The sequence below is a fragment of the Oryctolagus cuniculus genome, chromosome 1, assembly GCF_964237555.1.
Source record: "Oryctolagus cuniculus chromosome 1, mOryCun1.1, whole genome shotgun sequence".
Lineage (NCBI taxonomy): Eukaryota > Metazoa > Chordata > Mammalia > Lagomorpha > Leporidae > Oryctolagus > Oryctolagus cuniculus.
In genome coordinates, this window is record NC_091432.1 from 77,663,832 (window position 1) to 77,677,107 (window position 13,276).

Genomic DNA, 13,276 nt, shown 5'->3' on the forward strand with positions numbered 1-13,276 from the left:
AAAGCAGGTGAACCAGAACTTTCTCCTCTGCCATGGGAGTTAGAAGGCTGACTACTCCCTGTGTGGCTGGATGCCCAGTTCTGTCTTCCTAAGGTTTTTCTTGGAGATAAAATGTCATAGAAGACAGATGAGGAAATTATCCTCCTCTTCACCAGGCATATCAGTGAGCATTGGATGTACGCTGGAAAATAAATAAAGCTTCTGCTTGAAAAATATTTATCTTGCATAGCAACAGGCATCCTAAGATGTTATTCAGGGTACCTGTGGATCTGCAAGGCCATGGGTTTGGGGTCACACTGTGGACACAGCGTCCTCCCCTCAGAGTGGCAGTTGTGCCTCCCACTCCTCTTTCTGGAAGATCAGTTAAGCTCAGTGGTAGGCTACAAAGAAATCAAAAAGGGCATCCTCATGAATCACACATGTGCAAAGAGTAAGTCCTCTGATGGCACTACAGGGTGAGTGCTGAGTAGTTACTAGTCACAGGCATGATAATCTGGCATGGTAAGGAGAAACTTGTAACACCCAGCTTAGATACCAGCCCCATGCTCATTCAGCAGTCCACCTCCTCCCCTGAGGCAATGTGACCAGGCTGCGCCCCTGGGTTTGCCTCTCTGAGCACATGCTTCCTGCTCCTCTCCAATTAGTTAGTTCCAAGGCATCACAGAGAATCTCTTTTGCAAAAGGAATCATAGAGGCTCAAGGCTCTGCCCGGAGAAGGCCATCAAGACACAAGAAGGGCCATTTGAAAGCCATGGCCTGTGGGGTGCCCTTCAGAATCTCAGCATAGTATGGAATGAGCATGGGCCATGGGGTCAGTCCTTAGGAGAGTCATTTCTGCTCTGGGCCTCTGTACCCATGTAAAATAAGGTTGTTGAATGAGAATATTTCAGTCAAACTTTCAACTTAAGTGTGAGTGTCTGGGAGCTCGTGGACAAAACAAAATGCAGAAACCAAACCGTATGTATCCATAGCTGGGAGGAGTCTCCTACGCCATCCCTTTCAGAACTTAACCATGGGTTGTTACTTCTTTACAGGAACTGCGTATTTAATTTTCCAAACCTCCTTGGTGTTGGCAGGTAGAAGTGACTCAGAGTTTCAGGGCTGTAGACAGGTATTTTCCTTCAACAGGAAACCTGGAGGGTGTTTCCTTCGACTCTGATGAAAGCTTCTGTTGGCTTCGGAGATTTTATAGGGATGTACACACAGATGGCCCAGCTATTCTGGTATTAGAAGCCCCCACAACAGCATCCTTCCCTGCACCGACGTGAGAGACAAAAGTTTCGAGGTGGAACCTCTGTCTCCTGCAGTTCTGGCTTTGCTCTGAGCAAAAGATGCGCTCCAAGACTTCTGGAGGGAAATTCTAGCAAACAGACTCATTTTCTGAAAAAAAACTATAGTGCAGGGGATTACATAGTAAATCTACTTATAAAGAGATAAATCACTGTCTTCCACGTGTTGGTCATTTTGTAACTCTGGATTTGTGTGCAGATGGAACACATGACCATTAAAATGATCAAGTAGGTGGCATTGCTGAAACGCTGACAGCTAGGATATTCCACCCAGGCCTGGCTCTCATTTATCTCCCTCGTGCCTGGAGAGTGCCTGACACCTACTAAACACTCAATAAACTTCTATGAAATAAGCGAAGAGAAAGTGTTCACAAAATAATCTTAATTGGAAAAATTAGAACAGAATATGGGCACATTATGATTACAACTAGGTAATAATTCCATCTATGTGTAGGCAGAGATAAATATTAAAACACACATATAGCATTGTGGGAGAAATGCCATTTCCTTTTGCCTTTAAACTTTTGGATAATATTTTAATGTTACTTTTAGTCATAAAAATTTTAAAGTCAAGAAGTGATCTTTACTGAGAAAACAACAGAAACTCAGGTAAGTGAGTGATGTGGGAAGATGAGCACAGGCTCAGATTAGGTTCTGCCACCTGCAGCACATCTTTTTGGTGATTTAAACTCTTTGGACCTCAGTTTCCACAAATGTAAGAAGAGAATAATGATAGATGTGCCACTCATAGGGTTATTAAAAGGCTTTCACCAGATGGTCTGGGAAAGGGGGCTTGCCCATTATTACCACTGTTCCCAGCCATCTTTTCTTGTGGAATTGTTACAAGTTGGGGTCTGCCCTAAACATCAGCTCATCCTTGCTGGGTATGGGACCTTCAGTGACAAAGTATATAATGCACCTGCTAGAGGCCACCAGCATCTTTCTAGGGGATGAAGTGTTCTCAGAATCAAACTCAAGATGTTCCAGTTCTTGCATAGGGTCAGATTTTAGCATGGAGAGTGAATATCTCAATTAAATGCAGTTGGAACACAACTACACTCATCAGTGCATACAAACTCTTTGAGGTGAAGGGTAATTTTTACAAAATATTTATTTATTTATTTGAAAGGCAGCATTACAGAGAGAGGGAGGAAGAAGCAGAGAGAGATCATCCATCTGCTGGTTCACTTCCCAAATGGCCACGATGGCTGGAGCTGGGCTGATCCAAAACTAGGACCTAGGAATGTCTTCCAGGTCTCCCACGTGAGTGCAGGGATCCAAGAACTTGGGCCATCTTCTGCGGCTTTCCCAGGCACATTAGCAGGGAGCTAGATTGGAAGTGGAGCATCCAGGACTGGAACCAATGCCCATATGGGATGCTGGCATTGCAGGCATAGGCTTTATCTGCTATGCCACAGCACTGGCCTTGAAGGGAAATTTTAATAATGCCTGGTGTAAACCCAGACATCTGGTTGGGGGAAGGGAATGTGTGCAGAGTAAAATCTGAGCATTGGTGTTGATGAGTAGCTTTAATACTGATGTGGAACATGGGGAGAGGAAGAGGTGGAAGGACATTCCAAATTGTGCCTTCTCTTTGTACCACAATGGGATCAAGTTCAAAGAGGTACAATAACTCATCTGACTCATCAGTGGTTCTGTGACCTCAGGCCCTTGCTTATCACTTTAGTGCTGTTCTTCCTCCTCTTTCTTTCCCTCTTCTTAACTACCCCCATAATTTCCCAGCCCTTAATCAAGATCCTCCCACTGTTCCCCCATTTGATGGGATCTAGGGATGAAGCCTGAATAAGAATCCTTCCTCGTTAGGAGCTACAGTGCCCATTCTTATTTAGAAATGGAACATATGGTGTCTAGAGAAGAGGAAGGCCATGCAAAGAGCCTTGGCAAATTTGCCTCAGAAGATCAATGCAGAATCCAAACAGCTATTAATTTTTTGACAATGCAAATCAAGAATCTAAAAAATGACTTTTTCTGCCTTCGTATTTCAATATTAAAGAATTTATCCTAAGGAAATAATCAGAGATGGTAACTAAGAATCATCTGCAAAAATGGATATTAGAGTATGATTTAGAAATAATCTAAGTGTACAATTCTGGAGGATTTCTTGTGTAAATTATGATATACCAAGCGTTTATTTTAATGGCATTGTGAAGGAATGACCAATGACCATGGAGAAAATTCATGCAGATAATAAGTTTTAAAGAATAGTGTTGAAAGCTGTATATGCAATGTGAACCCATTTTGGCTTTATAAGTGCTTTGGGCAGAAAATATTGGAAGGTAACATATCAAAATGTAAACAATGATTAGCACTGATTTCACAATGATTCCTTGGATTTTCTCAGCTTTTAAATGATGATCATGCACTGGTCTCAAACTCAAAGATAAATGTCACTAGTAAGGAATATCTGGATTTTTTTTCATGTGTTCTTACACAGAGACACAGAGCTGAAAATTGCAGAAATGCACAAATACTGCGGTGCCTGCCCAGGAAAGACAAACTCTTGGCTGAGTTGTGAGCTTCCCGACTCACAAAGCCCCTGGAAATCTGCAGTTGCATCTCACCTACAGCTTAGCTCAGTTTCTCTCACTGAGTTTGCAAGGCGCTCATCTGTCTGATTCAGAAATTTTAGCCCCTGGCCTGGTGCTTTGAGTTTTAATCCTTCCATGGGGGCAGCTTGCCCTGATCTTGCTTAAAAATGCAGCCCAGTAGTCACTCCCACTCCACCTGCCCTTTCTACAGATGGCTCAGAGTGGCCTTGATGGGAAAGGAAGCTGTGTGGGGTCATGGATACAGGGAAGAACATACTCAATGGGGCTCATCATTTACACCTCATGGAGGTAGAGGAGCAAGGGGTCCCAAAAGAGGGAATGACAAGAGAATGAGGTTAAGGTACCAGAGAGGGTTGCCAGGCAGGCAGAATCTCCTCTGTGTCACAAGTGCATAGGGGTGTGCTCTTGTCAAGGGGACATCAGGAAATAAATGGTCCATTGCTGTATAGGTATAACCCTCCCCCCTCCTCCACACACACACAAAGGTATTTCCTCCACCCTCCACTCTCTGGCCCCTTCTGTACCTAAAGCTTCTGGCAGGGGCAGGATGTTACCTCGTTGTTGGTGCCGACATCCAGCAGGACAGGGAGGCACTGCTGTGGGTTCACCCCTCCGCATGCTGTGTACAGGGCCAGCTTGCCCACAGGAATGCCCATGCCATAGCAGCCCAGGTCTCCCAAGCCCAGGATGCGTTCCCCATCAGTCACCACCACAGCCTGAAAAACACAGCAGGGTGTCGTCAATCAAGGTCTGCACCTCCTGTGACAAAGGGCTCCTTTTAAAAGCCCTAGCTGTAGCAGGGGCTAACACCTGCAGTGCTGGCATCCCATATGGGCACCAGTTCGAGTCCTGGCTGCTCCACTACCGATACCTCTCTGTGCTATGACCTGGGAAAGCAATAGAAGATGGCCCAAGTCCTTGGATCCCTGCAACTGCATGGGAGATCTGGATGATGATCCAGGCTCGTAGTTTTGGATATGCCCAGCTCCAGCCATTGCAACCATTTGGAGAGTGAATCAGTGGATGGAAGACTCCCTCCCTCCCTCCCTTCCTCCCTCCTTCTCTCTCTCTCTCTCTCTCTATCCCTCCCTCCCTCCCTCCCTCCCTCTGTAACTCTGACTTTTAAATAAATAAATAAATCTTTAAAAAAAGCATAGCAATACAACCCAATGCCTACTGATTTTCCTGGGGCTGGCACAGCTTATTTAGGATAAAGCCAAAGGATTTATTCAACAGCAGGTGACCAGTCCTTTCTGGCAGGTGGGAAGAAACTCCACTGAGGTGAGATGACAGCAGACACCTGCCCTGCATACTGAGATTCAGGGTCAGGGGAAATCAGAGAAACAGAAGAGTTGGTAGATAACTGCTACTATTCACTCACCCTCAGAGAACCTCAGATAGGGTCAGCCTGAGACTTGGGTGCAGGGAAGGCAGGAAGGGAGGAACATCATGAAAGGAACAAATGAAAAACAGTGTTTGTGTTCCTGCTGCAGCTCCAAGGTTTAGAAACCAAACCAAGTGCTCCTCAGCCTGCTCCAGTCCAATGTGCAAAGGCTGTAGCTTCTGTGACATCTTCTAGGATCAGTTTTATGGGAAATCAGGAAAAGCCTCATACTGAGCTGGGAATACCTTTTGCATTTGGCAAAAAATAACAGAGGGCCAACCATGTATGATATATAGTTCACAGCCTACCTGAATTAACAGCTGTTGATGAAACTGAAGGAAAGGGCAGCATTTATCACATGATTATGATGGATTCATGTATTCATTCACTTAGGACATATGAAGGCACAGGAAAGAAGGCACATGAGGAGGCACAGGAAAGAAGACTCTTTCACAGGACTTTTCATGTAGGAAAAAAATCGGAAGTTGTGCAGGAGTCAGACTGTGAATGGCCTTAAATGTCAGACCAAGGACATTCTGTCAAGAGGGGCAGTGAAATTGTTTGTACTCATCCCAACCTGCTTGCCATCAGGGGTTCCCTCCATCTCTCACCCATCCATCCACTGGAACTTGGCTTTGGGTCAGGATTAGAACCAGGTTGGAGCAATGGATGACGTGGTTGGCTCCAAGCATGGTGCCCAAGGATTTCATCCATTCCATTAAAGGATGATGTTGGGAACTGGAGATAAAGAGATGAAGACCCATTCTGGCTCTAGAAGAGTATATGACTAAGTACTCAAAGGGTCCATGGATGGTATCTTCCCACTTCTCTGTCTCTCTGGGATGACAGCACACATGGGCTGGTGCTGCCTTTTTACATAAATAGGTACAGAGATCTTAAGAACACTTCTCCACTTGCAGAAAGGGCGATCTGGAGAGTGCAAGAAATTGTTAAATTCATGCTATTCACTCCCAGATTGGAACACTGCCTCAGTGGAGAGACTGCTCACAGATGTCTCTCAGCTGATCTTTCCCAGGAAGGGAGGTAGGTCTGAGACTGTTGTCCCTGTCTCACAGGTGAGCAAACTGAAACTTGAAGTGTACATGTTCTGCACATATTTAAGTATCAGCCTCATGCCAGGCACTGAGCTGGATGTTTGCACACCAGTTATCACAGAAAGATTAGATGACTTAACATGGTCACCTTGCTTGTGTATGCAGTAGGCTAATATTCCAGCAAGGCTTTGGGTTCCTGGTTCAGGGCTGCTCTGCCACCCCATTGGGCTGGACTAAAGCACCTGTGCTCCTGGCACAGTCTTGCTCTGCCTGGGCATCACCCTTCCTTAACCTGCCTCTGGCCTCCTTTGGGCAGCTCTCCCTGTTGGAGCCAGTATTACTCTCTCCTTGCCTCTGAAGACCTCTGGGATGAGGGGCCCAAACTTGGCACTTTCCTGCTATCCCACCTATTCAAAGCTTCCTTAGTGTGGCTCCCATTATTTCTGCTGATGGTGGAGTGAATGATATGAAGTGAAAACAGGAAACCAGCTATTCCCCTGATACCCCAAGATGGGGACAGGGCTCTGCAATGCTGCCTCCCAGCCTGGAAATGTACTGGAGCATTCGACTGTGCACCTGTCTCCTCTGAGGGAATGCCTCATCTCCACATCTTGTCCCTCCTAGATCCTAGCCTATTTGTTCTTGCAACAGTTTCACAATCAGACCCTTTACCTAGCTTCTTTCTTTCTTGCAATGCCCCCTGCTAACCAACATCAGATTCATTGAATCAAAAGGCCATTTGATTTAAAGACTTACAAAGACTTCTGTTTGTAGAACAGAGCCCAAAATGCTTAACTCTAGAATGACCTGGGCCCAATGTACCCCTGAAGCTCACCTTCTACTACAGGACTCCACACAATTGCCCCTTTCTGGCAAACTGGCTTCCTCACACCTCCAAGATACACTCCGCATCCTCCCACAATCTCTCCCTCTCAGCTTCTGTTTTCCTCTCTTCCAAGGGACTTTATCCCCATTCTCCAGCAGTGCCAACCTTACCCATCACAAAGCAATGTGATTTCTTCTTCCCCTGAACTGCTAGTACTTGTTATATGTACTACATACTTCCTGTTGCCTGCCTGCTTCCACAAACATTTACTGGGTACCTACTACATGCCAAGACCCATCAAAGATACTACTTAAAATTTGATGGTGATAGCATATGTATTCTTATTTAACATTTTTTGAAGGCACATTTCATCTCACCCAACAGTCAAAGATTAATGACGAGGGCTTTGGAGTCTGCTACTGGTACTTGAATCTAGGGTCCTTGATGAAATACCACATGAAGTCTTGGGCAAGTCTAAGCTTCCATTTTCCATGAAATGAATGTAATAATAATAATAATAATACTGGTATGCAACTCATCAGGTTGTTTAAAGATAAAATAAAATATATTTCATTTTACCCTGGTTTCTTACACAACGTAGGGTGACAGTGAATGGTTGCTGGTATAATAGTGATGTTTATTATTTAGGAGTAGTTATGATCATGGGCTGCCCACAGCACTGTCTATATAACCCTCTCCTCTTCTGTTTCATCATCCCCTCTCATCTTCCCTTTTATCCTCCTCCTCTGCTTCTCTCCCCACACCATAAATAATGCATACTCCTTAGTTTCAAATCTTGGTTCCACTCCTCACTTGCAAAGAACTCAGCCTTTTAGCTTCCTTGTCTATCAAATCCCTACCTCTTACAGAGCTGTCAGGAGAATCCAATGAGTTAATCTACATAAAGCACTTGGCACACTACCACATGAAGTGGATATGGTGATGTGTGGCCCATATTCCACTTCAAGAATGAAGGACTTATTTACTCAGCTATATCCTCAGCTATCAGCCCACTTGGGAATCTCCTTGACTGAAGACAGCTGCCTTGCCCAAAGTCACAGTTTCTTCCAGGAGTGTCCTGCAAATCATGACTGAGAAATTCAGGGATGCAAAGCTCTGCTTTCTTGCCCCACCTCCTCAGACCTGGAAAACCAGCTCCAGAGCCTCATGGGGTCTGCCAAGTCTTTTTGGAGACCTCAAGCAGCCTGCTCTCTCCTTTGGCTGTCTTTCTCTCTTCCCTTCCACAGATGTTGACCTAAGAAAATGCCTTACATGTGAATTTCTATATCAGAATATCTGAGGGAATCCAGCCTCTGACATGGAGCATGGTGTGAAGTTAGTGCAAAGGGGACTTGTGCCTCATAGGCAGGCAGTAAACACTGGCAGTCTGGTCCAAGTTTAGGCACCTAAGTGGCTGGTGCCCAGTGGCAGAAGATGCTCCCTTGACCCTACCCCCAGCTATCTCTCAGAACCTCTCTTCCCAGAGCATTTGGCCTGAGTGTTGGAGAGATTTAGGAGCTTGGGAAAATGGTTGGGGAGGGAGAAGTTCTCAAATAAGCCTTCTTCTGGCTCTGGGCAATGGCTGCTGTGGGAGAGATTCGGAAAAGCAGTTCTCACTCCTCTTTGTGATTTATGCTGGACAGCTCAGGGTGGCCTGGCCCAGCCTGGCCTGCCTCCTCCTCTCAGAACAAGAGGGGCCCACAAAAGCTCATGGTCTCCCCAGCCCCCTTTTCCTCCCTCCTATTTCTCTTATCTCTCAGTCTGCATCTTTGCTTTCCAGCTGGGAAATCACAGAAAGTCTTTTTTTTTTTAAAAAACTTCCATGTTGATTCTTAAGCTCTTCTGCATTCCCTCTTCTCACCAGCTGGACAGCTAGCATTTTCAGGGCCTGAACCTACCTGCACCTTGAAAAGCTCTATCTTAGGCCAGTGCTGCAGCTCACTAGGCTAATCCTCTGCCTGAGGCACCAGCACCCCGGGTTCTAGTCCCAGTTGGGGCTCCGGATTCTGTCCCGACTGCTCCTCTTCCAGGCCAGCTCTCTGCTGTGGCCCGGGAGTGCAGTGGAGGATGGCCCAAGTGCTTGGGTACTGCACCCGCATGGGAGACCAGGAGGAAGCACCTGGCTCCGGGCTTCAGATTGGCACAGTGCGCCGGCTGTAGCAGCCATTTGGGGAGTGAACCAACGGAAGGAAGACCTTTCTCTCTGTCTCTCTCACTGTCTAACTCTGACTGTCAAAAAAACAAACAAACAAACAAACAAAAAAACAAAAAAAAAAAACACTCTATCCTCACCCTCATCAGCTGGGGACTGGTGGCTCAGCAGCAAGGCTCTGGCTTGGCACCAGCCCTTCATGTGGGTGGCGCCAGCAAGTCACTTAGCTTGGATTGCTTACCTGAGAAAAGATACACTCCTACCCAGCTTCAAGACCTGTCTCAGGGGTTCCCAAAGCAATCCTTATTCCACTCTGATTAAGGGACTGCATGCATTAAATCCAATAGTGAAGGCATCCCTCATCAGTTCTGAAGGAACTGAGAGGGACAATGAGCAGAGACTATCCAGTAGGGGGACCTTCCTCTTCACTTTTCAAGGCAACTGGAGAGAGCACATCAGGACACAGGGAAGACTGGGGCTTGGGCATGGAACACTCTGAACCTTTGAAAGATACCCTGGGGTGTGGGTGGTGGGTGTGGTGGGGAACCTCCAGAAAAGGCAGATGAGTGGAGCAGGGGCTAGTCAGGGCTGTCCAGTCCACTCCAGTGCTCTTGTCCCCATGGCAAACATTAGGCTCAATATTTAGAGCTTCTGGTTTTTGCACAGAACCTGAAGATCCAAGTGTTTTGATATTTATTTATTAAACAAAGTCTCTTGTTTAAAAATGTTGCCCATTAATTCAGAAGTTTTAAAACCACTGAGGGCCAAATCAAATATAGTTAAGGGTACAAATCATCTGACTGCTGATTTGGGAAGCATGATCCCCAGGTCAGGGGATCCACAGCTGCACTTAAGACATGCCACGGTGTGTGTGCCACATCCATCTCTGCCACCTTCAGTCATGACCGTGTCCCTTCAAGTGCCCTTCAATGTGTATAGGCTACATCATGGTTAATCCTTACAACAGGAAAACAAAGCTCAGAGAGGTTATTTGCACACACAGCAAATGAGTGGAAGAATGAAGACCAGAACCCAGATCTGTCTCACTGCAAAGCCAAGGCTGGTTCCTCTACCTAATCACTGGGACCAACCCCGTGTTTCTCCAAAGTGAGATAGGAATAAAGGGTGGCAGTGACCCCAGGCATTCACCTGCTCATGCCAGGGTACTGCAATGTGGCTGGCAGCCAGTTTCCTGTCTGTTCCTTATCCTCTGGGCTTCTTTCTTTGGCAGCACCAACACTGTGCTGTCACTGTTTCCAGCTCAGTCTCTTTAACGAGATTGCAAGCTCCCTGAGTTTGGGCCTATGTGCCTTCTTTATCCAACCCCCAGGGAACTTTAACAGAATAGATGTTTAGTAAATGATGGTTGCATGTAATTACATTGGATGCCACCAACTCAGATCTGCTTGGGTAACTTAGGTTAATCTTAGAGGCTTTGTAAGTCTGTCTCTATTATATGGGGACCTGCTTGGGTCCCATTTACTGCTGGATAACCTCAGAGCCCCTGTTTCTCCTCCTCTAAAATCTCAGTGGTTGCCGTGTCCTTCTCTCTGACAATTAGCCCTCTGGTATTTCGAGAGTTCTCAAGACATGTTTATTACATTCAGTTAAGGAATATTTAGTTCCTAAGGTCCTATTTGGAATGCATATCATGGTTTCCCAGGTACAATATGAAGTAACTTGGAAGCAGGGTCCACGTTTTTTGAATTTTTTACCCCTTGCAACAGGGCCCTGGGTACAGTTGTGTTAAGCTGCGCCCTGATGAGAGGAGCAACTGAAACCTGAAATCCAGCCTATGAGCTTCTCACCAAGGTCCTGTGCCAGCTTGGAGGAAGGGGTAACTTCTCCTTTACTCTGTCTCTAACTTCTGATCTTTTGCATGCTTGTGGAGACTCAGTTTCTTTGTTCTTGGTACAGTTTCCCGCACATGGAAGATGCTCAACACATCTGTATACTGAGTTTGTTGCACTCAGCAAGGATCTGCTGAGTGCCTACTATGCGTACCTGTGATTGACCTGTCCACAAATATAGGAAAGACTTGTTTTCAGGACCTCAGCAGCATGTCCACTCAGGTTAGCCTGGAGTTAACTCTTCATCGAGTGAGCTGGCTTTCCTAAATATTGTTGAGATTTTATTATAGTTTCATCCTAGACACACCCTGGAAACTTGCTTCTCTGGGACGGGAACTAATCCTGCAGGGCCAAGGCCTGCACATAATTGGAGTCTGAGCAGATAAGCAGGAAGGAGAAGCAGAGAGCAAATCACACTCAGGCAGAGATGTACAAAATGATGGCCAGGACTGAAGTCCATTGCCTTGGCTGTGGCTCAGGCCTGAAGCCTGAAAGTCAAGGTTTCTGTCCCCTGCTCTGTTTCTCAGTGTTCATACTCCTGCAGAGAGCCAGAACTCAGTGGAACAAAAAAGAGCTATGTAGGAAAAAACTGTATTTGGTGTCCAGCAAGATGAGTGGGGAGGCTCAAGGAACTGGCGGGGAAGGAGGGAGAAGGCTCAGGAGGGAGAACAATGGTGAAGTGCGTCAGCCTCCCAGGCAAGGCGGGGTGGTGTGCGTGCTGGACCTGAGAGTTACTTATATACTGTAGCTGGTCAGCTCCAACTCCTCTCCAGGACATGTGCTCCAAATGCCCCAGCAGCCAGCAGGTATTTCACATTTTTGCATCACTCGTTTTTGTTTCCAGAAATGACAAGAATCTTAGATGCCAGATACCCTTAAACTCTTCCATAGAAATTCTGATAGTAGGGAAATATCTGAGGAGTTAGTCATAAGCTGATAAATTTCTACAAAGCCACATATTTTATATTTAAAAAAATACAACTTCTATATTCCATGACATATCTTGTTTGTTATATACAAATGTTTTCTCCATAAGATTTTTTTAGTAAAATCAATTCTCCAATAAAGGGTGTTGGGTTTGTTATTCTGTATATATACTGCCCCCACCCTCACTGTTTAGATCTGGGGTGAACATACCCAAGTGTGAAGATACTGTGTATCATCAGCTTTTCCTCATGGTGCAGGATGTCTTCACTTGTAGTCTAGTCTCTCCTATGCCTGACTATCCAAACTCTGTACCTTAACTTAAGGTCTAGTCCAATGTCACTTCCTACATGAAGTCTTCCCATATTCCCTTCAAGTCATCTTTGCCTCTTGGAACATTTTAAACTCTTTTTACATATCTCATCCATCTCTGATAAAGTTCCACCCTATCAGTCATTAGTGTCTCTGTCTTATTTTCCTCACAACATGTCAGCTTTTTGAGAAGAGGATCTACATCTGATTGCTCCCTCTATCTACCATGAAAACTGGCACTGTATATTTAGTAGATGCTCAATACATGATGGACAAGTCTTTATAATAATAAGAATAAGAATAAAGAATAAGCCAATTTCTCAAGAGGGCTTGGCTAATGCAAAAACTACACTGTGGTATGTTTTTGCTTGGCTGTAGAAAGTCCATGATCTGGGCTTAGGATAATGGCTCATTTTATGGCTGGAAATTACTGTGGTGCAAGTTGAAAGGATCCTCTCAACAATAGAGCCACAGCAATGAAAACAGAATCATCTCCCCCCCCCCTTTTTTTTAGAATCATACCTTAATATTATCTTCTGGCCAAGAGTTCAGCATTGTTGCAAGGTGACCCTTGTCATGGATAGTGATAAACAGCCCACTAAGAGAAAAAAAAAAAAAACACATACAGAGTAATCAGGCAGTTAGATCAGGAATAGAGCCAAGATCATGGGTACTGTATCACCCTATCATTTAATTTTACCCATAGACCTAGAGGGGGAGAGATCCCTGCCTGTTATAATTTGAACATTATTTGTTACCTGAACTCATGCAGGACTTTAAATACCAAAGCCATAAGTCAATGGTACAAGAGGGTGGAAACAAACCAATTCTGGTGTTGGCAGAAGGTTTTTAGGTCACTGGGGGAGGAGGTGACATCAGAAGGAATTTCTTGTAAGTGGATTTTCATAAAAGCT

General features: G+C 45.3%; 1 protein-coding gene across 2 annotated transcripts in view; it reads right to left on the reverse strand.

Moving 5' to 3' along the window:
• ME3 (malic enzyme 3) overlaps positions 1 to 13,276 on the reverse strand; it is a 195,214-nt gene that overhangs the window by 53,500 nt on the left and 128,438 nt on the right. For both annotated transcript variants that reach the window (XM_008263027.4, XM_070076488.1), the window contains 2 exons: positions 12,885 to 12,960; positions 4,414 to 4,575 (listed from right to left, as the gene is read on the reverse strand). In XM_008263027.4, coding sequence (XP_008261249.2) covers positions 4,414 to 4,575; positions 12,885 to 12,960 — 238 coding nt within the window. The remainder of the gene's footprint in view (positions 1 to 4,413; positions 4,576 to 12,884; positions 12,961 to 13,276) is intronic.